This window comes from Vulpes lagopus, chromosome 3, assembly GCF_018345385.1.
Source record: "Vulpes lagopus strain Blue_001 chromosome 3, ASM1834538v1, whole genome shotgun sequence".
Taxonomy (NCBI): Eukaryota; Metazoa; Chordata; class Mammalia; order Carnivora; family Canidae; genus Vulpes; species Vulpes lagopus.
The window spans coordinates 131369337-131395598 of NC_054826.1; the positions used below are offsets into that span (position 1 = coordinate 131369337).

The 26262-nt window shown below is 39.4% G+C and overlaps 1 protein-coding gene across 1 annotated transcript; it reads left to right on the forward strand.

The window, feature by feature from the left end:
• Positions 1-282: 282 nt before the first annotated feature.
• Positions 283-25281, forward strand: PSMA5 (proteasome 20S subunit alpha 5). Its single transcript, XM_041749703.1, has 9 exons — positions 283-441; positions 4976-5042; positions 11405-11531; positions 13800-13867; positions 15202-15309; positions 15451-15509; positions 16059-16161; positions 17168-17254; positions 25033-25281. The coding sequence occupies exons 1-9, from the start codon at positions 413-415 to the stop codon at positions 25108-25110; spliced, it is 726 nt and encodes a 241-aa protein (XP_041605637.1). The 5' UTR covers positions 283-412; the 3' UTR covers positions 25111-25281.
• The last annotated feature ends 981 nt before the right edge of the window (positions 25282-26262 follow it).

The window sequence follows — 26262 nt, forward strand, 5'->3', positions numbered from 1 at the left end:
CAAGGAGCCTATTGAATCAGAGTTCACACGGCCCAACCCTCGCAGCGGGGCTCCGGCTGCCAATCTGAGGGCGGCTCGCACCTCCTCCGGGGGAGGAACTCTCTCCACACGCCTCCCGCGCCGAGCGCCCCTAGCAACCACCTGCGCTGTGAAGCGGAAGCTCGGCCCTGGTCCCGCCCTCCCCGAAACCAACCGCGGCCTGGCAGGGAGGCACGTTGGGCCAATCACGTCGGCGGGAACTACGACCAACCAATCGGAGGCCGTCACAGGCGGGCGGGCTGAAGGGGTCGCAGGCGCACGCGCGGTCGGGAGCAGGGCCTCGCGCTGTGGTGGTGCGGGCGAGCTGGGTGCCGGCGGGCTCGTGTTGGCTCTCAAAGACCCCGCGTAGCCGCTGCCGCCTTCTGCCCTCGCCATGTTCCTCACTCGGTCTGAGTACGACAGGTCTGTGCGTCGGGGTGGGGGAGATGGGGCCGGGCTTCTGGGCGGGCAGGACCGGGGCCCGGCCCGGCCTGGGTTCTGCCGTGTCATGGGGCGCCCCGGGAATCCGAGTCTGGCCCGGCCCGGGGCATCTCTTGCCGTCCCCGGCCGCCCGGGGCGATTCCCCGAGCTAGACTCGCGCCGGGTCCTACCGCTGAGTCACTGCTGGGTCCCGGCTCGGTGCGGAAGCGGGAAGCTGCGCTTTGTGCTCAGAGAGGCCGAGGGGCCGGGGCTCCGACCTTTAACCCGGAGGAGTCCAGGGGTCGCCGCTTCCCCCGTTCATCATTTCGTGCTATGACTCCCTTTAAAAAAAAAAAAAGTGCACGTGTTGCCTGAAAGAAAAAGCAACTAGAGATTCTTTAATGGCTTTCATAATTTCAGCTCCCCTTTCCTTCTAGGGAAACAACCTCGTTTTGTTCCTTAGTCGTGGGAATACAGCGGCCTTTTCTTTGAAACTTAGGAGGGCGTGCTGGGATGTGTACTTTTATGCAAAAGCGCCGAGGCATTCTCAGTTCTGCACAGATAAGAGTGTGGAGTCTGATTTTATAGGAACTGGAATTTAGAGTGGTTCTCAAGAGTTTCCTCATCACGCTGAGTCGACCAGACCTGGGCTTTTTTGGCTTTTTAAGAAGCTTATAGCAAGCTAGTTGTGTGTTAGGGCCAGATCTGTTCTCGAAATTAAGGTTGTGAAATTGTTGTATTTATTTTAAAAAGCAACAGTTTTCAGGACTTGGAAGTACTAAATAATATTAAATTGTGCATATTTAAGCTGTAGACATTTTCACTTTCAGTTTTTGTTTTGGTCAGTTAGGTTTTCATCTACTATAGAAGGTTTGTGTGTGTGTGTGTTTTTTTTTTTTTTTAAAGCCCAGAAGGGCAGATTTTCCTTTCCTACTAGGTCCTTAGGAGCTGCATTTCTTGTGAAAGTATACGTTGACCCTGTCAAAATTTTAACACCTGGAACTACCACTTTTTTATTCTTTTACTGACTCTTAGAATAGATAATGTGAAGTTTAAAAACTGACAGCTTTTCCTACTGTCCTATAAAATGACTGTTAGTATGTATATCCCAGAGCATTAAAAGGAATCTTCTTTAGGTGATAGAATTTTGTTAGGGTGTACATGATAGAAATTGTTATCCTGATTTATCAGAAAACCTTTATTAAGATTTTGTGATCTTTAACATCTTCAGTGACTGCTTTGTGTTACTCATTTTTGTATCTTTCCAAGAATGCCTAAAATACAGCTTTTTAAAATTCTCTTAGCTAATATACTTGAACGCTTGCTGTGTACAAGGCACTGTCTAGTTGCTGGCCATACAGCAGTGAACAAAATCAAGATCCTTACTCTCATATGGGAGACTGTCTTTTAAAGAACTATTTACAAAAATAATTATAGTGTAAATTGGAAGTGTATTCATGTCATTAGAGAAATTCAAATCAAGTACTATAGGAGTTTTGTTGAGAGATTGCATTCAATATTAGAGGATTATTGAAAACTTTAAAAAGGAGCTGGTATTTAAACTGAGTCTTGAGAAAGAGGAAGATTTTAATAAATATGGACTGTAAAAGTCAGTAGTTTTTGAGGCCAAGAATATAGTATGAAAAAGGGAGGGCAGTGGGAAAGCACAGTTCACGTTTGGGAAAATTCTGTTCTGGGTGGCATGTATGATGCATGTATGTATGGGAATGGTGAACTATGGGAAAAACAGGATGGTGCTAGATTCTGAATGGGTTTTATTATGTGTGGTTGAGTTCAGGTCTTACTCTTTGGGCAACCATATGCTATTAATTTTCCTGTTAAGTTTTATAATTGTGTTTGCAGAGATTATTTGACTGAAATAGAGGAAAGAATGAATCAATATCTGTTAGAAGGCTGTTATAATAGGTGAAAGGTAATGAGGGCGTTGAGACTGAAAGAAGAGTGTTGAGTTACTATGTGGGAGGAATTGATGTGACTTGGCATATTGTTAATATGAGAGATGGAGAGAAATGGGTCAGATCATTCAGAACTTTCTAGCTTGGGGAACTGGGAGATTGGAGATGTTTTAAAATAGAAATGAAATAGGAATGGCAGGAGATGGAGCTGATTTTGCAAGGATGGCTGGATTTAAAGAGATATTTCTGGGGTGCCTAGGTGGCTCAGTGATTAAGCGTCTGCCTTCGGCTCAGGGCGTGATTCCTGAGACCTGGGATCAAGTTCTGAGTCCTGCATCAGGCTCCCTGTGGGGAGTCTGCTTCTCCCTCTGCCTGTGTCTCTGCCTTCTCTCTGTGTCTCTCATGAATAAATAAATAAAATCTTAAAGAGAGAGAGAGAGATTTCATGTTGGAAAATGTTGAGTGTTTGGTGCTAATGGGATATCCTTTTAAAAATGCTTAGGAGGCATTTAAATTAGGAAAGAGGTCAAACTGGTAATAGAGATTTGAAAGTAGTTGGTGCTTACTGTAAATAAAATGACCCAGGGAAACAGTAAAGTTTGAGTTAGAGGGCTAAGAGTAGAGCCCATGTTAGGATTTGGTAGTACCTCACTAGTATGAAGTGCTTGAATTAGAGTAAAAATGCTATATTCACATAGTACTTTACACTTTACAAAGTTCTTTCATACTTTATGAAATTCAGTATTAATTATCTTGTAACAGAGGCAGCATAGGTTTTGGTTTTTGCTTTTCATTTGAGGGAATTACAGCTAATTGCAGAACTAGAACTTAAGTCCAGGTCTTCTGTCCTCGCTTTTCACTCAGTTATTTTTAAAAATTGTTCATTGGGTGCCTGGGTGGCTTAGTTGGTTAAGCCTCTGACCAGCTTGTCCTGATCTCAGGGTCCTGGGATCGAGTTCTGCATGGGGCTCCCCTCTCAACATGGAGTCAGGTTATCCCTCTCCCTCAGCTCCACCTTGTGCTTATGCTTTCTTTCTCTCTCAAATAAATAAATAAAATCTTTTTTAAAGAAGTTGTTCCTTAGAGGGGCAACTGGGTGGCTCAGTGGTTGAGCTTCTGCCTTTGGCTCAGGTCGTGGTCCTGGGATCAAGTCCTCCATCCAGGGATGTTCCCTACAGGGAGCATGCTTCTGCGAATTCTGCCTGTGTCTGCTCTCATGAATAAATAAATAAAATATTTTTTTTAAAAAAAGTTGTTCCTTAGAGTTCTGAACTTTTTAAAAAATATTTTATTTATTCTCTGACAGAGAGCACAAGCAGGGGGAGTGGTAGACAGGGAGAGGCAGCAGGCTCCTTGCTAAGCAGGTGTGGGTCCTGATCCCAGGACTGGATCATGATCTGAGTCTAAGGCAGTTGCTTAACCAACTGAGCCACCCAAGTGCCCCAGGTTCTGAACTTTTTAAATGACCTCTGGGAAAGGGGAATGGATGGTGGGATTCTCCTTTCACTCCTCATTTAACCCAGAGTAATAATTTCCAGAGGTGGTATAGTGAAATAGCTAAAAGCTTGGACTCTGCAGTCACTTGTGTAAATTCTAATTCCACCTCTGCTGCTTATATGCTGAGGGACTTTGGGCAAATTAGGTAACTTCTATGTGTCTCAACTTTCTCATCTGTGAAATAGTATCTATCTCAAAATGCTACTTCGTAGGATTACTTTGAGGATTAAGTGAGGTAATCATTTAAAGGTTTATAACAATGCGAGGCATATAGTAGATATACAGCTAAGTGTTAACTTGTATTATTACCTGTTTTATATTTGGGGGATATATATGAATTTTTTTTGAAGACAGTTTTTGATAAATTTGAAAATGCTGTATTACACATCATATTACATGTTATAAAATCAAAACTACATAAACCAAGGATTGTAACTATTTTCATTCATTTGTTCAAGTATTTTTGAAGTGTCCATTGTGTCCTGAAAACTTCTGTAGCTAAGACCATGACTGATGCGTCTTCTCTATAGTGATTTCCAAAAGACTGGAGCAAGGAAAGATGGGGAAGTGTTTTGGAGAGAAAAAGAAGTCTGGCATGTAATGGATATAAATCTGTATGGAATAAATAAATTAGCTTAGGCTTTAGGAACTACACAGACCTCCGTCTGTTAAGATACTAATAGTAATTGCTACAAATAAATAAATGTGCTTATAGCTGACTTATACTAAAAAGTAAGATATTAACAGCAAATCCATGTAATGAGAAGAGGATAAGAATAAATACTTAATTTCTTGGGAATCGCCTGGTAGTTTTGGGGCATGAATTTATTGAAGGAATTACAGATTGATTCAGGGTTGAGGCAGAAGGTCACCTGCTCTCATTTGATCAGTTTGAAGTCTCTGGGAATAGGACAGAAGTATTCCATACATAAGTTCCATTTTCTTAAAAAGCTGTACAAAAGCTTTTACAAAAATGTACAAAAAATAGCTACAGATTGTTTTGGGTGAAAGAATAATGATATTTATATCTTGTAGCCATTTGAGCTAAATATCAAGGAACTTGAGTTTCATGTATCTATGCTTATTTTTTCTGCCAATTTTTAATACTTTTTTTTAAATTATAGGGGTGTCAATACTTTTTCTCCTGAAGGAAGATTATTTCAAGTGGAATATGCCATTGAAGCTATCAAGGTATACTATCAAGTGGCAAGTTTTTGAAATTTCATGGCAACCTAATGCTTTGCTGGCAAAATATTTGGAGTGAATGTGTATTAGCTATTTCTTTAGAAAATATTATCTCCCCTTAACCAAGAACTAACCATTCTAATAGCAATTTCAATATCATTCCTAAAACCTTTTGAACAGATAACTGTTCATAATTATATATTATATAGCTTTTTCTCGTGGGACTGGAGTGACACGTTTGTGTTCGTAATCTTCTTGGTCATACAGAGAGGGGTATAGAAGTCTAGAGTTAGCACCTGGGAGACATTTTGAACAAATCATTTAAATGATCACCTGTAAAAAATTAGTAAGTAAGCTATACTTAAAGTTAGTTATCACATGGGATTGCATTTGTTGAACTATGGATAGTCTGAATTCTGATATAGACAGACTGTCCAGGGTAAAGTCCAGGCATCAGTATTTTTAAGGACTCCCTCAGTGAATCTAATATCTAGCAAGGGTTGAGAATCCCTGATCTAGTCCAACCCTTCACTCTGTACTTCAATCACCTCTACATCCTCAAATATTTATAGAGTCCTAGTGATAGAGTATTTTCTTGCAAGATGGCTCATCCTGTTAGAAAACAATTCATAAGGGCTAAGAAATTTATCCTTGTATTGAATGAAAAGTCTAGCTTCCTGAAGTTTCTTTTGTTTGGTCCTAGTTTTGCCCTTGAAACCATACAGAATGTATAAACCTTCTCCAAAGACCGTTCTTCACATAATTGAAGAGAGCTCCTGTGTTTCTCTCTAAGTTACCAGTTCTAAAAAGAATGTATTGTAGGAAATGGTTAATAAGAAAATCTGGAAAAGGGCAAAAGATTTTGATTAGTTGAAGACATAGAAGTAGAAGTAGATGCACTATGATGGATGGTGGGACAGAAAATGGTAGGCCAGCTACAAGTGCCTATTTTTGTTTCTGATCACATTTGTCCTATATTGAAACCATACAGTACTATGAAGTATGAAACTATCACAATTCCAAGCTGTGGCATTTATTTTGAGTCTCTAAAGACAACAGTTCCACCCAGATGTGCAAACCAAGAATAATCCTCAGTTTTGGAGGGTTTCTCCGTTAAGCTCCTTACTGTGATTTTCCAGATTTGCTTAAAGATAGGTAGGTGGCATCCGATCCCTAGCCCTATGTTGGACTAAGAAATAGTGATGTGGCCTTTAATAGATGTGACTTAACCTGTATGAAAATTCAGGCTTTTTGGTATTTAAACTACCTGGTATTTATTTTTTTTATTTATTTAATTTATTTTTTATATATATATTTTAAAGATTTTTATTTATTTATTCATAGAGATGCAGAGAGAGAGAGGGGCAGAGACACAGGCAGAGGGAGAAGCAGGCTTCATGCAGGGAGCCTGACGTGGGACTCGATCCACGGTCTCCAGGATCATGCCCTGGGCTGCAGGCAGCGCTAAACCGCTGCGCCACTGGGGCTGCCCAACTACCTGGTATTTAAACAATTTATGAGCTGCCAGTGAGAAAGCAATTTGATAACTTTAAATATTCAATAGTATGAAAGGATCTGGAGAAATGACTAGGAATGGCTGACAAGTAGAAATTGTCATTTGAAGGTACTGTATGGATGGCATGAGTGAGATACAGCCAGCAGAAATGGAAAAAAATTGCCTTTGGAGTAGGTTTTTTGTGGGGGGAGAATAATTTGTGGCAGTATCAAAATTAAGGTATTATACTGAGGATCTGGACATTGGTTATAATTAAAATACTAAAGAAATAACTACATAAAGTTAAATGTTCTCTCACTTTGCTTTTCCGTTTCCCCAGTTCCCATCAAGGGTTAGGGTGAAGTTTAGGCAGAACTTTAATATTGAAACATCTGGGGGTGAGTGTAAATGTTCAAAAGAAAATTATCTTGATTTTGATATATTTTATAAAGTAGACTGTCTTGAAACTATTAATCCTTTTTTGAGTGGAAGCTTAGGAAGTTATTTAAGTGGAGGCCAAATTTTATATGCTGAGAACTTATTCTTGTAATATGAGAATATTTCATCCACAAAATAATTATAGTACCCAGGGACTGACATTTTGGACCAGGTATTTCTTTGTTGGGGGACCATCCTGTGCAAGGTAGAATGTTTAGCAGGATCACTGGTCTCTACCCACTAGATGCCAGTAGCAATACATTTCCAACCATGACAACCAAAAATGTCTCAAGACTTTCCTCTCCAGATATATGTCCTCTAGAGAGTAAAGTGGCCCCTGGTTGAGAACAACTTCGCTAGATAAAATTTAAAAGTAGGTATGGGGGATCCCTGGGTGGTGCAGTGGTTTGGTGCCTGCCTTTGGCCCAGGGCGCGATCCTGGAGACCTGGGATCGAATCCCACATCGGCCTCCCGGTGCATGGAGCTTGCTTCTCCCACTGCCTATGTCTCTGCCTCTCTCTCTCTCTCTGTGTGTGACTATCGTAAATAAATAAAAATTTTAAAAAATAAAAAATAAAAAAATAAAAGTAGGTATGAATTCTGTCCTCTTCTGTTCAGTTGGAGATTTAAGAGCAATACACAATATATAAAACAACTAGAGAACAACTAAGTGCCAAATTAAATTCAACGATAATATTTTCTGATTAAAAGTTTTATTAAGGTATAACTGTATGTAGTTTCAGAGTCAAAAGATAAAACAATTACAAAAACTTCTTAAAAAAACAGCAGTCCCTGAAGACTGTCCCCTTTATCTTCAGTTTCCCAAAAGCAACACTTTAAAAAATCTTTTAGCTGATAATTTTCTTGGCATTAACTTCATATTTCTAGCACAGACTTACATTGTTTTGTTTTGTTTTGTTTAGGTATTATCCACAGACTTTATATTGTGGAGCGTGATAATTTCTGCCCCTAATGACACACATAGACAGACAGATAGACATACACACAATTTCCTACTGTGGTGGGGGTAAGATGACCCACTCAATATATATATCATATTTAGCATAATTTTGTAAGATCACTAGTCAACATTTTTATCTGTATGATTGTATAAGTACTATTCACAGGTAAGCCATTTTCCCATTTCTGCACAGTATTTTCCTGGAAGTTGAGTACCCTCTTTTTTTAAAAAAAATGTGCTTAATTTAATATTTATATATTACAAAATCATCCCCAAAGTCTCTCAAAATACCCAGGCACTTGAAATAGCCTATTAAAGATTCTTAAATAGGAGTGCCTGGGTGGCTCAGTTGGTTAAGCTTCCGACTCTTGATTTTGGCTCAGGTCATGATCTCAGGGTGGTGGGATCAAGCCCCAAGTCAGGCTCTGAGCTCAGTGGGGAGTCTGCTTGAGATTCTCTCCCTCTGCCCCTTCCCCTCTTTTGCATGCACACACAAGAGCTCTCTCTCCCTCTCAGACAAATAAATTAATCTTAAAAAAAAAAAGGTTCTTAAATAAATCTTTGAGCCTTCTGACCTGCTCCAGTCTGGACTAGTTCTCTGGGCATACTGCACAGCTGTATATATTTATATTCGGTCAATATCACCCTAGGATTTCCCTTTAACTCCCTCTTGTGTTAGCTCCCGTGTGTCATCCTTTTTTCTTTTCATGTATTCCTTCAGTTTGGTAAAGGTTCTCCAATAGTTTCATAAGAAAGTGTTTTTAAATTCCAAGCTCTTTTGTTTTTTTCCTTTTTCTTATTAGTGTCCTATTCTTGTTTTATGGATGAAATATATTCTTTTTCTTTAAGGAGTTTTTTGAAAGATAGAGAGAGAGTGAACCTAGGAAGGGGCAGAGAGAGAGAATCTCAAGCAGACTCCTTGCTGAGCGTGAAGCCTGATGCAGGGCTTGATCCCTTGACCCTAAGATCATGACCTGAGCTGAAATCAAGAGTCAGACACACACACAAAGAAGAGTCAGACACATAACTGACTAAGCCACCTAGGCACTCCAAGAATTTTTTTTTAAGATTTTTTTTATTTATTCATGAGAGACACAGAAAGAAAGGCAAAGACACAGGCAGAGGGAAAAGCAGGCTCCCCATGGGGAGCCTGATGTGGGACTCAATCCCAGAACCCCAGGATCATGACCTAAGCCAAAGGAAGATGCTCAACCACTGAGCCACCCAGGTGCCCCTAAAGATTTTTTTTTTTATTTTTTTTTTAATCTATTCATTAGAGAGCATGCACATGTAGAGGGAGAGGTGAAGAAGAGGGAGAAGCACTCTCCACCAAGCTGGGAGCCCCATGTGGGCTCAATCCCAGGAACTGGAGATCCTGACTGGAGCTGAAGGCCTACTGAGCCACCCAGGCGCCCCCTTTTTAAATATTTTATTTATTTATTTATTTGAGAGAAAGAGCAGAAGTGCTCAGAAGTTTGAAAATCACTGCTCTAGAGAAAACTGCCCCTTCTCATTTCATGCCTGAAGAGCGTTTCAACTAGTTTCTGAGAGCTGAACGGGGAAAGGCTGAGGTTCTTAACATTAAGCTTGTCAATTTTTACTTAATACCCCTATTTTCACTGTAGTCTTTGACTGTGCTTAGTGTCCCCCAACCCAAAGACCACTCTATTTTACCCTCTTCAGAGTCTTCTACAGGAGTTAGGGTGAGGCCATTATCTAGCTTTACAGCACAGGGACAGGGATCTGGAAATCTGTTTCTTAGGTAGACATTGAACTGATCTCACATTTTTTTTTAGCTCCTCTGTCTATTGCCAGAGGTCCTTGTTGCCACCATTTCCTTTTTTGGGGGGTTCTATGATATAAATCAGATAGTTTCTTGATTTTTCTTTACCACTGGTTTAGGATTCAGAATTCACAGATCTGCTAAGTAATTTATCACTAACTCATCTTCTTCGAAATTTTGTTGCGTGTCTTTGCCCATTCTCTTTGTCCCAGTATATTTGTTTATCTCCTCCCCCCCCCCCCCCCCCAGCCTTTAATCTTGTACTATTACCAGGCTGGGGAAAGGAGTAGAGCTAATGTGTGTGTTCAGTCTATACCTTTTAACTAGAGGTATGAATACTCATTTTTTTTTTACATAAAATTCTTTTATAGTTCATCTCCTAGAGTTATGCATGCAAACACTGATTAAGATATTATATAATAAAAAATTGGTATGTGTCACTTAAAGTCACAACTTACCCATTTGAAAAGTAGTACATCTATGTATGAGACATGGTCAGTGTGCAGACATGTTAAATGTGTTATACATAATGATTCGTGGAATTCTTTGGAATCTTTTGCAATAACAGTCTGGTGGCTTGCACTGGCAGGCATTGGTTTGTAGAACTAACTAAATAATAATGGTAATTCAGAGGAAAGAGCACATTTAGTCATGGAAGGCTTTATGAATGGTGGGTGGGATTTGGATAGTCAGAAGATTGTATTCAAGGGGAGAGACTGCATGAGCAGAAGTGCAAGGGTAGGAGATAATATAGCATGAGAAAATGGGTTAGGCTATACCTGGTGGATTTTTTTGGAGAATACTGAGTAATAAAATTGGAAGAGAAGAGTGAGATTAGGTTTTGAGGGCTGTGGAAGCTTATTTGGATTTTATGTTACAGACAATATAGGGAGATGTTAATTCTTCAGAAAAGTATAATGAAAATAGCATTTTATTAGATCAGTCAGGCCATAACATGAAATATACATTAAGAGAAAGATTAAGTAGGGGAGCCTAAGTAGGAGGCTGTTGAAATAATCTAGGCGTATAAGAAGAATGACTAAATTTATTATTCATTTATTAGGCACCAGGTACCATTTTAAGCCTTTTATATATTAATATGTTTATTCTTCTTGATGTATTTTGCAGATAAAGAAATATAGAGGGGTGGTGACTAGGATGGTGCCATGGAAATGGAGAGATGAAATTAAGCTATACTGTGAACTGCTAGTGACCTCAAAAGATTAAGTTAATATTTTTATGTTGGTAATGGGTGTTGTGATTTTTTTTCTTCCTTTTTTTTTTTTTCTTTTTAAAATACATTACTTTTCTGGAGGTCACGTAAATTTGAGAAATAAAAGCGTTTGGGACAAGTCAAGATGACAGAGGTGAAAAGAAAAACATTAGAGTTTTATTGTTTTTTTGCATGCCTGTTTAGAACTTTAGAATCTGCTCCTCCAAAATATTGGCATTAGAGTTGATCCTTTCCCACATATTTTTAAGAACTTAGTGAACTTTCCCGTTAGAAGAACAAAATTCTGTAAATTAGTGCTCTTGCCATAGATAGGAATACTACATTACTTACTAGGGGTCTGCATACTAGATGTGACTTGAAACTTCTGTCTTGTGAGGTTATTCAGAGAGATCCCTGGTGAGTATGTGAGACTGTTCTTTAACCTGTACACGATAACCATAATACGTTTCTTTTTAGCTTGGTTCTACAGCCATTGGGATCCAGACATCAGAGGGTGTGTGCCTAGCTGTGGAGAAGAGAATTACCTCCCCACTCATGGAGCCAAGCAGCATTGAGAAAATTGTAGAGATCGATGCTCACATAGGTAAGGAGTAGGGGAAAGCCGTTCTGTAGGATCTGGCTTGGGTTAGTCTTCTTTGGCTTTCCAAGGGAGGCGCATATTAGATGAATATCTTATTCCTTTGTTAGCTATGGTTTTTCAGATTGTAGGCCAGTGTGCATAATATAATAGTAGGAAGCAGCTGTAGAGCTCACCTACTCCCAGAAGTCCCTTTCTCCTTCAAATTTAGACTTGGCATGTATGATGGTTGTTGAACTGTGTAAAGGTTGAATCGGCCAGCTCCCTATGATGGTTGGGTCTTCAGTGATGCATAATGTTAATCCTGATAGAAAACCATGAGAGGGATCATGTGGAAAACTAGAGGTGTCCACTAAAAAGAGGAATTCTTAAAGCTCTTTAGGGTGACTAAGGTTCAGAGAGCATAAGAATATTTGAGCAGATCCGTCCTCTTCCTCTGTTTTCAGATTTATCTTTTTACTCCCTGTCACCCTCTACATCCCTCACCCACACCGCAGCACTTTTTTTTTTTTTTTTTGGTCTCTGTTTAAATTCTCCTGCCTTAGCTTCTGGCATCATTATAGTATTACAGGGTGAGTAGTTCTGCTTATTTATAGCGTGGTATTTTAGTTGGCTGTCCAAATTTTCTTAACCTACTAGTCATCTTATTAATGAAACATCAGTAAAATCAGTAAAATAATTACTTGAAGGCCTTAGAACCAAATGCTCTGGTGACTCTGAGAGCTTGACATTATTTCTTTCATGGATATAGGAACTGAGATTTAATCTTTTAAGATTAGAACATTGTTTTTATTTTAACTCAAGTCACCTCTCTTTTGGAGATAGATCAGTGTTACTTTAGCAAATTGAGAACCTACCGTGTGCCAGATACATGCTAGTCATCAGGGATACAGAGAGAAATGAAACATAGTCCTTGTATTTCAGAAACATACAGCCTAATGGTGAAGGTGGACATGTAAATAAGAATATGCAGTTGAGTGATGTAAGGTATTAAGAAAGGCTATAGTATGTGCTCAGTAGGGGTACAAAGGAGGAAATAATTAGTTTTGTCTGGAGCCAGTGGTAGTGGGTGTTGAGAAAAGGATTCTATAAAGGTGAAGCTTGAGCTGAGTTGAATTGCAAAAGATCAGGAAGTGTTCACCAAGTGAACAAGTGTTTGGGTATAGCAAGGGAGAGCACTGTGGTTAGAGAGAATAGAAACCCTTGATGGTGTAAAATATGGAATACGTTGGCACAAACAGTTTGGTATAATTGGGAGGCAGACTATATCAAGAAGTGAGCTTGGGATCAGATAGTTGGAAGTTCTTTTTATTATGCTATGCTAAAGAGATTGAACTTGATCCTTTTGCATTGATGAGAAAGATTTTAAGCATTGAGGTAATATGATCAGATGAATATTTTAGAAAGGCCATTCTGATTAACAAGGTTGCAGGTAGAGTGAAGGGGTTTGAGACTGGAAACAGGGAGACCAGGTAAGAAATTTCCTTTAATCCACATGGAAATAATGAGGGCCTTAACCAAAGCAGTAGCCAGAGAATGGAGAAAGTAGGATTAATGCCAGACAGGTCAATTTGATAGAGACTGATAGAATTTGGGGTCTGATAGGTTGTGAGGGCCAAGGAGTCTAGAAGGGAAAGAACTTGATTTGAGTCAGTGGTACGTCCAAGGAGATATATTAAGCGTGTCATTTGGCTTTATAGGTTTGAAATGTGGGAATAAGGCTTAGGCTGGAGATACAGAGTTTGAGTCATGGCATATAAAGTAATAGCCATAACTTTGGCATCTTGGACTGTTAGATAAACTTTCTCTCTAAACTATGTGGTTTGTATTTGGTCAGGAAGATGAAAAAGCTTTTGATTTTATCATAGGGTCTTTCACCATAGCTCATAGTGAGATGGTTATTTTTTATCTTTATTTCTTCTGTTGGAATACTAGTGTTTGCTTATTTTGAAAGTGCATTGTGGTCACAAAGTGCTAAAGGGATGCTTAAGGATGTAATATGTGGAAAATCATGTTTGTTTGGCTGTTCTTTTCTGTCTTCTATCTTACTGGACTTCTGTGTTATTGTGGGTGGTTTTTTATTTATTTGTAATATAATTATATTTGTGTTCAGTACAGTTAATCAAATAATTTCCCATCTGTCTCTTGGGTATATTGCCATGGGATTGCTATATGGCTGCCATGATTCCATTTCAGTATTTCAGTTATTTCCTGAGTGGATGAAAGAGTCTGCAAGGATTTGGCCCCTGGGTCACTATTGCTTTTACATTGCAGGTTGTGCCATGAGTGGGCTAATTGCTGATGCTAAGACTTTAATTGATAAAGCCAGAGTGGAGACACAGGTAAAATTAGCATCATCTCTCTTTTTTACCATGATGCTTGAGTTCCTTGTTAATGACGATATAGCTGCCTGGGCTATCTTGTGGGTTATCTGTGTTAATATCAAATGTAGCTGTTGGGAGTGGTTTTGGATAGAATCCCTAGTTTATAACTTTCTGAGGCTTGGGGTCTAGCCATCCAACCATTGCAGCTTTAAGGAAGCTGACAAATAGTGCTGACAGTCTCTTGCTTCTTTTTGATTTGCCTTATATAAAGCAATTTTGCCTTCTGTTCCCTAATTGACTTTTTGTGGGAGCACCATAGCAAGAAGTGGATGTAGCTAAAGGGCATTCTATCCCAACTGCTTTGGTGTTGGGCTTGCAAATAACCGCTCTCCTGTGGCAAGTAATGTTATGGTTCCAGGTGACAGATACTGATCAGGAATACTGATATTTTCTGCTTGGAGAATAGACCAGTAAGAAAAAATCTGATTGGTAAAAATTTTTTTGCATTTATTTTCAACTTTGCTGTCAGACTTATATACAAGTAAGTCATTAATTTAAACGCCAGTGGGGCACTTGGGTGGCTCAGTTGGTTCAGCATCTGCCTTTGGCTCAGGTCATGATCCCAGGGTCCTGGGATTGATCCCCACGTGGGGCTCCCTGTTCATTGGGGAGTCTGCTACTCCCTCTCTCTCTCCTCTCTCCCCCACCCTGCCCTGCTCATCATGCATGCTTTCTCTCAAATAAATAAAAGCTTTAAAAAAATTTAAACACCAATAAACACAATGATGAGATAAGGTCTGTGAGGGAAAGTGGCACTTAACTGTTAGCATTCACTTTGTGCAAAGACTAAGTTTGGTTATATGAGGGGTTACCTGGTTTTCAATGGAGTCATCCTCTAGTCTGTCATTACTTAAGAGTCCTTTTGATCAGAGTTTATTTGCAGAGCTATTTCTCTTCCTCATGTAGTCCCAAGCATTTGAGTTTAGTGTTAAGGAAAACGAAATGGAGCTGAGCATTCAGCTTACAATCACAGTTCACAGGGATGTGTGTAGTGGGATGGTGGGCTGCTTTAATGCTTTTCTTATTTAAAAGGTAGACCGTTTAGGGGCACCTGCGTGGTTCAGTTGGTTAAGCGTCCAGCTCTTGATTTCAGCTCAGGTCATGATCTCAGTATTGTGGGAGTGAGCCCCACATCATGCTCTGTGCTCAGTAGGGAGTCTGCTTGAGATTCTCTCTCCCTCTCTGCCCTCCACCACATGTGCTGTCTCTCTCAAATAAATACATAAATCTTAAAAAAAAAAAAAGAAGAAGAAGAAAAAGAAGAGGTAGACCACATTTTGCTCTTCTTCTAGAACCATTGGTTCACCTACAATGAGACAATGACAGTGGAAAGTGTGACTCAAGCTGTGTCCAATCTAGCTCTACAGTTTGGTGAAGAAGATGCAGATCCAGGTGCCATGGTGAGTGTGGTGTTTGTGTCAAGTTTTCTTGCTGTTCTAAGGGATGCAGGATATTTGTCTTCTGAACATACCTTTCTCAGCCCCTCTGACCGCCTACTTCAATAGCCATTTATCTTAAGACCTCTTGTTTTTTGGTTCTAGTCTCGTCCCTTTGGAGTAGCACTGTTATTTGGAGGAGTTGATGAGAAAGGACCTCAGCTGTAAGAATAATTTGCCATTTTTTCCTGTTTCTTTTTTGGTAGAAATTTTAATTTGGGTTGGGGACTTGCTTAAATCAACTGAGAAGATTATTATAGAATTACAAAAAATGAGGGGTGTCTAACTCTAAAGTTCAGTGATTGTGTGCTCTTTATATAGAAAGACAAATTTGGGGATTCTATGAAAAACTATTGACACCACTGCTAATTCTGGGAAGAATTAAAAGTAACTTTGTTACTATGGTCAGGATGCATTTTAGACCTTTGCTTTAGAACATTGATTTGCTCCTTATTCTCAAATATTTAGGTAAGCCTACTCAGGTGCAATATTTATATCATCTGTACTTCTGAATCTCTGAGGAATTTATTAGTTTAAATACTTTTTGAAAGATCTGGTTCTCTAGGCACAGAATGTCTTTGGATCTGTGCCTCAGTATTTTGGTGGTTTCCTGGCTGCAGAGCCAAACATTTATATTCTTCAGTGAGATGTTTGTTTCTTAAAATGCCACCACGCTTCATTTTAACCACCCCTCCTTTGGGGGAGTTTTGTAGGTTTCATATGGACCCATCTGGAACCTTTGTACAGTGCGATGCTAGAGCAATTGGCTCTGCTTCAGAGGGTGCCCAAAGCTCCTTGCAAGAAGTTTACCACAAGGTAATTGAGCCTTCTCACAACTTTTATTATTGTTTTTAAAATCAGGGTATAATTTACATACAATACAGTGGGCAGACCTTAAGAGTTAAGTTCTAGGAGTTTGACGGTTACATATACCCTTGTAAGTACCACCTAAAACAAAATGTAGACTACTTCCCTCACTCCCTAAAATGCTTATCTCCTCTCCAGTCACTTTGTTCCTCCCTGGTAACCACGCTTACCACTATAGATGAGTTTTGTCTGTTCTTGTCATTTTTATAAATATACTCATATAGTTCGTATTTTGTGTTTGCTCTTTTTTGTTCAATATATTATTTTTAGGATGCATTCACATTTTTGTACTTAACAGTAATTAATGCTGAGTGGTATACCATGGTGTAGGTTTACCACAGTTTATTCTTTATCTTTACAGCTTTACTTAATAATTATATTTCCTAGTCTGGCTCTTGAAGCAAGTAGGTATTTGGTACTTTTTATCTTGTAGGCTGGGAAAACTTGGTTTTGGGGAATTCATCGTTGTAGTTGAAGGCTGCCATACTCATTCATATGGTGCCTGCTTCCATGAACCCCTGGTAGTTTTGATTTTATGTATGAAAAAAATTGGGTTCATGGGTTCAAAACAGTATAAGAGCAGATTTGCCAAATCAATGGGCAACCTTTTTAGATTATTTGGGAATTCTCATTCATAGAATATTCCCAATATTATCTTGCTTCTGTATTAAAGAAGATAACTAGGGAAATGTAGCCCTTTCCACTTTTTCAAAGATCACATAGATGAAAGTGGGTAACTTTGATCTGGTTCAAAATAAGATTTTTTTTTTCCTTTGAATAAATGTATTAACGGTTTACTTGAATTCTAGAGATACTTGTCATGCACTGTACTTACTAAGCCACTTGATTTATTAATATTTGCCAAGTTATTTCTTCAGGGAGATACAGGGGAAATCTTTGAAGGAAAGTGGAATTAAATTATAATGGCTACTCTCCTTACCCTTTTTGTTTCAAGTCTATGACACTGAAAGAAGCTATCAAGTCTTCACTCATCATCCTCAAGCAAGTAATGGAGGAGAAGCTGAATGCAACTAATATAGAGGTATTTTTTGTTCCATTATTTTTATTCGGATATCATAGCTCCCATTGCTAAAGGTTGAATGGATGGAGATCATTCATCCCTTCAGAAGTTATTACTATCCTTTGAGTAAGTGATAACAGCAGAAGCCAGAATTGGATGTGTTAAAGAGTAGAAGGGAGGTGGATAAAACAAGAGTGGGCTCCTTTCTCAAGGAGTTATTACTATCCGCAGAAGGCAGCATTAAAGAAAGGGATTTTTGTCTTTTTAAGCATGAGAAAAGACTTGAAAACAACTTTTATACACTGAGAAGAAACTAGTGTATAGAAGCATGCTAAAAGAAACAAAAGCAGAGGTTAGTGATGGAAAACTAAAAGAGGGAAGGCATATTACAAATGAAGGAATTGATTTAAAGATTAGAACTCATTCAGCTTAATATTGAATAGCCATTATATGTCCAGTACTACACTAGATGCCAGGGATACAGACAGAAAATCCAGTTCCCATTCTGGGAGTATACTGTATGATATAGGGGCCATATAGATAATAACAGCTTGAGACAATACTTCTATAATAGTAATAAGAACATATTGTCACAAGAACATGTTGTCACAAGAACATATACTAGGACATTAGGAAAGCTGGCTGGAAGAGGTGATGCTAAAGAATAGAAGAGAAGGGATTCTAAGAAGATGGAACAGCCATGGGCAAAGGCTCAAAGATGTGAAATAATATTGTATGTAAAAGGAAAAAACTTTTTAAAAGATTGATTGATTTGAGAGCGTACTTGTGCAAGAGAACACAGTGTGGAGAGCGGCAAAGGGAGAGGGAGAGTCCTAAGCAGACTCCTCACTGAAGGGGGAGCCCAATGATGAAGGGCTCTATCTCACAACCCTGAGATCATGACCTAAGCTGAAACCAAGAGTTGGACCTTAACCGACTGAGCCATCCAGGCCCCCCTTATAAAAGGAACTTTGAGGGTTTTCTGACTGTTGGGGTTCAAGATAATTGTAAGGTAGTGAGATGGTAAAAAAAAAAAAAAAGGTAGTGAGATGGTAAGGGTGACATGGAGGGTTGTGGACCAGATTCTGACTGCCCTTATTTAGGATGCTAAGAGTAGATGGGAGAAAAGGAGGTGGTAGTGAGTAAAGATCAAGTAGGTTTGCAGGTGAATTGGGAGAGGAGAGGTCCTGTATTTCCTTAGTGATTGTTACATCATCTGCTGAGGGTGGGTGAATGCAACAGTGGAATTTAGGAGAATGGGAACTATTTGGAAGAGTCATTTTGAATAGGGAAAAGGAAGACCAGGATGAGTAAAAGGATTGCTGGGCTACATTAAAATACTAATAGAGGGTTTCTGGGTGGTTCAGTCAAGTGTCTGCCTTTGGCTCAGGTCGTGATCCCAGGGTCCTGCCATCGAGCCCCACATCAATTGATCGAGAGCCCTCTGAATGAGCCCCCATCAATTGGCTCCCTGCTCAGCAGGGAGTCTGCTTCTCCCTCTCTTGCTGCCCCCCCCCCCCAATGCTTGCTCTCTCTCGTTCTCTCTCAAATAAATAAAATCTTTTAAAACATTATTAAAATACTAATGGAGAGCAGCCCGGGGGGGCTCAGCGGTTTAGCACCACCGTCATCCCAGGGCGTCATCCCAGGGTGTGATCCTGGAGATCCCGGATCGAGTCCCATGTCAGGCTCCTTGTATGGAGCCTGCTTCTCCCTCTGCCTGTGTCTCTGCCTCTCTCTCTCTCTCTCATTAATAAATAAAATTTCTTTAAAAAATAATAAAATAAAATACTAATGGAGAAAAATAATTTTTAAAAATTAGCAGAAGGAAACTTGGGTGGTTCAGCGGTTCGGCTCAGGGTGTGATCCTGGAGGGATCGAGTCCCACGTCAGGCTCCCTGCATGGAGCCTGCTTCTCCCTCGGCGTGTGTCTCTGCCTCTCTCTCTCTCATATAAATAAATACAATCTTTAAAAAAATAAAAAACTAGGAGAAGCTGGAATCATCAAACAGATTATTATAAAAAGTCTGGATAGTAGACATAGTATGTATGTATATTATATTTCAATTAGACAAAATTTTTAAAGGCAACTGCAGTTGTAATCACAAATCTGTAATTAAACCAATTAGCACTTACCATAGTATTTATCAGCGGTACTGAACATAGACTGAGATACTGTATGTTTTTTTTTTTTTTTTTGTTTTTTTTTTTTTATGATAGTCACAGAGAGAGAGAGAGAGAGGCAGAGACACAGGCAGAGGGAGAAGCAGGCTCCATGCCCCGGGAGCCCAACATGGGATTCGATCCCGGGTCTCCAGGATCGCGCCCTGGGCCAAAGGCAGGCGCCAAACCACTGCACCACCCAGGGATCCGGAGATACTGTATGTTTGTATTAATCCCTGGTGGAGATTTGCTGGTTCAGGGCCTAAGGATGGCTCACCAGTAGAGCCACTTCCACAGACTGAGTGAAAGTGGCAAACTTGGATGATGAAACAGAGGCTGGCCTAAAGGTGGGAAGGTCTGAGTGGAGTTGGAGAAAGGGGTAGGGGTTGGGGGGGGTTGCTCCTTGAGCAGTAATGGGGAGAGGAGGCCTTTGGAATGGAAACGGAAAAATTTACTATGTAAATACTGTTTTTCACTTTCTTAGCAAAGATCTTTAAATATTTACCCTTGCCAGTCTTTGAGATGATCAAGCGCAGCAAATGCCATGATACCGCCTATCTTGACCCTTTAGGAGGGATTTTGTCATTTCCTTTCTAGTACTTTGTGTTGGTACTGAATGAGATAGGGTCTTAGCATTTCTGCTGAGAAAATCCCCTACCCCTCTCAGAGTAATTCGTAGGTAGCTCTGTTGATTTCACAATGAAAGTTCTGAGGCCTGGGACACCTGGGTGGCCTAGTGGTTGAGCGTCTGCCTTTGGCTCAGGGCATGATCCTGGAGTCCTGGGATTGAGTCCCACATCAGGCTTTCCTCAGGGAGCCACTTCTCCCTCTGCCTCTCTCTCTCTCTGTGTCTCTCATGAATGAATAAATAAAATCTTAAAAAAAAAAAAAAAAGTTTTGAGGCCTGCTTGGTTCAGTTGAAACTGCAAAGGTTTTTGGCTCATTCAATTTCAGTGTTGCTTTGAAAAGAGCATCAGACGTGTCTCCTTCCTATCATTAACTGCATTAATACCTGACTGGTTTTTTTCACATTTAAGCAAAAGGGCACTTCGCTGTCCAAGACAATTTACTCCACCAGTACTGATGTTTCTAAATCTAACTGTCCATCAGTCTTTGGAAATGAAGCCCAGAAATCTGTATTTTGAAGTTTCCTTGGGTGAATGTGATGGTCAGTCTGAGAAAGTCAGACATTTGGGAGCCACTGCTCTAGAGCATTTCCTCCATCTCTTTTAGGTCCCTGCTCCATCAGTTGTCCCTTGGATCCCTAGCCTCTCCTCTACAAAAAAAATTTCCAAGTCACATATTTTTTAGAAAACAAAACAGGGGCACCTCAGTGGCTCAGTCAGTTAAGCGCCTGCCTTTGGCATAGGTCATGATCCTGGGGTCCTGGGCTCCCTGCTCAGCTGGGAGCCTGCTTCTCTCTCTGCCCCTCCCCCACCTGTGCTGATATGTTCTCTCTCTTTCTGTCCCTCTCAAATAAATAAAATCTTTTAAAAAATAAAAGAGAACAAAACAAAATCCACTTTTGTTAAATCCGCCCCCTATCTATGTCCTGTCTTTAAAAAAAAAAAAACAGAACCAACCTTGTGGAGATACAGTATATGTACTATAAAATGCACTTATTTTAAGTGTACAGTTAAGTGAATTTTGACAAATACATAATTGCCACCTCAGTTAAGGTATAGATCATTTCTATCATCCAAAAAGTTTTCTCATGTCCCTTTTTAGTCCGTTTCTTCCCACTGATCTGCTTTTTGTCCCTATAGATTTGTTTTGGGTGTTCTAGAATTTCATGTAAATGGGTCACACAGTGTGTGCTCTTTGGTGTCTGACTTCTTTCACTCAGCATAATGATTTTGAGATCCATCCTGTGTGTTATCAGTAGTCTGTTATATTTTATTGCTGAGAGCTATTCTGTTCATCCTTTTTTGTAACCTTTATTGCTAGGTCTCTTCCCAGCAGAACTTTGTTCATTGCCTTCAGCGCTTTCCCCATCATTTGTTCCTCAGTCGCTACCATTTGTTTCTGTTCTTAATATTTCCCTCAGACTGCTTCTTGCTAAGATAACTCCTGTTGGTCAGATTTCATGGTCACATTTTAGACCTATTATTTGACCTTTCTGAAGCAGACTCCTCAAAATTTTGACAATTCTAAAACTAAACATTATCTTTCCTGAAAACCATTTCATCTTCTCATCTTCCTAATTCTGGCAGATGACACCACTGGGGTACCTGTCATTCACAGCAGAAACCGAGACGACTCTGGCTTCCCCTTTCCCTTCACTGAATCATTCTCTTCACTGACTTTGCACATTTTTAAATAATTCTCATGTCTGTGCCCCCTCTCCTTCCCTACTTTCAAGTGCCTTCTTTTGTTCAGGAACTCCGTTTTCTCCTACCCTGTATATTTTCAGAGGTTTCCTAACTAGTTTTCCTGCCTGTAGTTTTGCTATCCTTCATTTCATTACAGCCCCCATCATTGTGCTTCTGAAGTTGATTTTCTAAATTACACATCTAGTCTTGCTTGTTCTCTACTTAAAAACATTTTTATAACTCCTGACCACAAGATGAATTTGAAACTTCTTCCACAGTATGATTCACTATTCTTAAGTCATAATGTTTAATCTGTTAGGCACCTTGCTAAGCATTTTGCATGCAATTATTTCTTTTAATCTTCACAGCAACTCTCCAAATGGGTATTCCTGTTTTACAAAAGAGGAAACTGAGGCTTTGAGAGGGTAGAATCATGCCCAAAATAACAGAATTGGTAAATGGTAAAGTCAAAATTTGAACCCACTGTGATTTTGAGGTCCTATACTTATAACCAGTAAATATACTGTCTTTCCTACTTCCCCTTCCCATTTTTATCTCATCCTGTAAGCAACCTCTGCTCCAGCCATTCAGAATCACTTTGTTTTGCAAATATATCATCTTGTTTCATGCTTTTGTGCATTTGCACATTCAATGTGCCCTTCTGCTCCTCCACTATCTGACCCATTCTTGGAAAACTTTAAGACACAACTCAGTGGGTGCCTGAATGGCTCAGTTGGGTTAAGCCTCTGAATCCTGATTTCAGCTCAGGTCATGATCTCAGGGTCTTAAGATTGAGTCCTACTTTGGGCTCCCCACTCAGCATGGAGTCTGCTTGGGATTCTCTCTCTTGCTGTCTAAAATAAATAAAATCTTAAAAAAAAAAAAAAAAAAAAGGAACTCAAAAGTTGCTTCTCTTTGAAACCTTCTTGACCTCCCTTAGGTCAATCTTTTGTGCCTCTACATATGCTTAGCTCTGTTGTAACACCTAACATTGAAAGTATTTGGCATCCAGCACCCTTAGTAAATAAGAGATTTTCTTCATTTTTGGATCCCTAGTGCCTAGTACAATTGTACTAGTACACACGTGCTTAATAATTATTATTCAATGAAAGAAAGTATGTTTTACCTATCTCACAGAGATTGGTCAGTTGGGTTTTTGTTTTTGTGGTGTTTTTTGGTGTTTTTCAGATTGGTTTGGTTCTTTAGATTTATTTTAGAGAGTGAGTGCACAGGGATGGGGAGAGGGAGAAGAGAGAATCTTAAGTAGACTCCCAAATGATAGCAGAGCCCCCACATAGGGCTTGATCCTACAACCCATGAAATCATGACCTGAGCCAAGACCAAGAGTTTGGACACTCATCTGATTGAGCCACCCAAGTGCCCCCTCACAACGGTTTTTGAAAGAATAAGAAAAATAGAAGAGTATCTTTCATATTATATAAATAAAATTATCATTATGCAAATCCAAGGAGTTCTTTTTATTCATCTAGTGATGAGTGATATTATATAAAGACTGGGTGGCTCAGTCCGTTCAGTGTTGGACTCTTGGTTTCAGCTCAGGTCATGATCTCAGGATCATGAGATCGAGCCCTGTGTTGGGTTTACAGGGTCTGCTCCAGATAATCTCTCTCTCTCTCTCTCCTTCTGGCCCCCCCTCCCCCAACCCCCACTGTAAATAAATAGATAAATAGATAAGTAAATAAAATAGATTTTTTAAAGATGTACAGTATTGGGCAGCCCTGGTGGCTCAGCGGTTTAGCGTCGCCTTCAGTCCAGGGCCTGATCCTGGAGACCTGAGATCGAGTCCCATGTCAGGCTCCCTGCATGGATCCTGTTTCTCCCTCTGCCTGTGTCTCTGCCTCTCTCTCTCCCTCTCTCTCTCCCTATCTCTCTCTCTCTCCCTATCTCTCTCTCTCTCTCTCTCTGTTTCTCATGAATAAATAAAATATATATTTTTTAATGTGCAGTATTCTGTTTTACCTTAGATGAGGCAGAAAATAATAAACATCCTGTAATTGGATGATGCTAATTCTGGCAGTTTTCAAATTATTTAAATATCAGTAATGAATATTACCAAAAATGCCCTAGTATATTTAATTTTAAAGTCTAAAGAAAAAGGCAATATGAGGAAATGACATCTACTGCTTAGTATTGCCCCCAAAACATGGGGAACTATGTTATCAGCAGAGGTAATGGAAAAGTTGGTAGTTTTAGTTAAATGTGCAACTAACCATCTTCTGACCTTGGTCTTTTATAGCTTAAATAGATTATATCTGGATTGTTGGTTATTAGTAATATCTGCCAATCACAACTGATTTCCTGTTGTCAGTGTTAATGGAATCCTTCATTTTCATTGCCAGGCCTTTTATTTTTTAATTTAAAAATTTTTTAAAAAGTTTCTTCTTTAAAAAAAAGAAAAGATTTTTAATTTATTTACTTGAGAGAGAAAGTGAGAGAGAGAGAGAGAGAGAGAGAGAGAACCAGCAGAGGAAGAAGCAGACTCCTTGCTGAGCAGGGAGCCAGAGCCAGAACCAGAGCTCAGCTGGATGTGGGGCTGGATCTCAGGACCCTGGGATCATGACCTGACCTCAAGGCAGACAGACACTTAACTGACTGAGCAATCCAGGTGCCCCTCATGACCAGTCCTTTTAAAAAACAAAAATTTGGTGGTTAAGTTGCCTTATGAACAATTTTAGAGAAAACAAAATATACTTAATATTTCATACTTTTGTTTTTTATTTAGTACTTATTATAATGTTCTAGGCAGTGTTGTAAGCACTTTACATATGTTAACACATTTAATCTTCACAACTTCTGTATAAGTTAGGTGCTATTATTAATCCCGTTTTACTGATGGAAATTGAAACACTGAGTGGCCAAGAAACAGGTCACACAATACAAGCTTCACTTGCAAGTGGGTAAATACACTTTAAAAATATTTCTTAAAAAAAAAAAAAATATATATATATATATATATATTTCTAAAGGAATCGTTAACAGAAAAAAGTACTGATGCTATGCAATTTGCTGTTGCTTTTCTGATCCTTGTTTAAGTAACTTCAAGAAATGACAATGACACCAGGCATTTGGTTAACTATTATGTGGTAAGTTAACCTCAAAATAGAAAATTTGGTCAATAAGAATTTTAATTTGGGAGTCAGAGAGCTATTTTAGGAACCCACGGCTGGAAAGGATATCCCTGGGACAGCAGATCCTTTAGTTCCTAATGAACAGCTGCATCACTAACACAGCTTCTCCTGACCTAGTGCTATCTGCATGGTATATTGAGCCCAGCTCGTCAACCCTTCTCTGCTTTCTTTGCAGCTAGCCACGGTGCAGCCTGGCCAGAATTTCCACATGTTCACAAAGGAAGAACTCGAAGAGGTTATCAAGGACATTTAAAGAAGCATGATCCTCAGAACTTCTCTGGGACAATTTCAGTTCTCTTAAATGCTTTTAACTTTTAATTCCAGCTTCTGTTCCTTGGAAGAGATCCAGTGTATGTGCATTTTTTTATGATGTCTGTACATAAAGGCAGTTCTGAAATAAAGAAAAATTTCAAATTTGTTAATAGACCGTTCTCTTCTAATGCAGTCTTTTGTTAATATCCCTGTCCTATCAGAGTATCTGTTTGTTCTAAAATTGTTCTCGTGTCTGACTATCTCATGAATCCCTTAATGTTGGCAAATGAACTCACACTAGTCCAGCTCCTCCCAATGGTTTAGAGATATTAATACCAACGTGAACCCATTTCAGTCCTGCAGTTTCTCTTGATTAAATAGGTACTTTGGCTGCTTTTCTTATATGAAGATGTTAACAAATTGACCATAAAAAACATGTTTTGAGGGTTGGAGTTAATTAAACCAGCTACACTGTTGTCCCAGTTTTTCTATCTTAATAGATAATTTGGAGGGAGATTTTCGCTTTTATTGAAGTTAACTATAGAAGCCGCCATCTTATGACCCATTGAGATTATTTAAAGAATCATCTGTTGGAGCCCCCCAAATGGCCATATGAAGTAGATATCATTATCATACTTTGACAGATGAAGAATCTAAGGCTGTGTGTCCATAGACACAGAAAATTAAACTGGGGATTTGAACTCAGATTTTCTGGTTTCATATATCAACTCTTGATTTTACAATGCCAGGTCCTTTGAGCCTACACCCCTATTGAGTGATAGGGAAAGGTCATAGAGATTTGTTTTTTTTTTTTTTTTAATAAATTTATTTTTTCTTGGTGTTCAATTTACCAACATACAGAATAACACCCAGTGCTCATCCCGTCAAGTGCCCCCCTCAGTGCCCGTCACCCATTCACCCCCACCCCCAGTCATAGAGATTTGAAATACACCTGGACTATATACAACATGGCTAATCCATATGTGGATAATGCAGAATTGATTGCATGTTATCTTCATTGACATTTGTAGGAAGTTGTAGTCCATGATGTCAAAATAAATGATGTTATTTGAGTAGGTTGAATTCATACTAAATTTCATACTGTGTTTCTAGGAAAAAAAACAACAAAAAACTTGTGTTTATATACATTTGG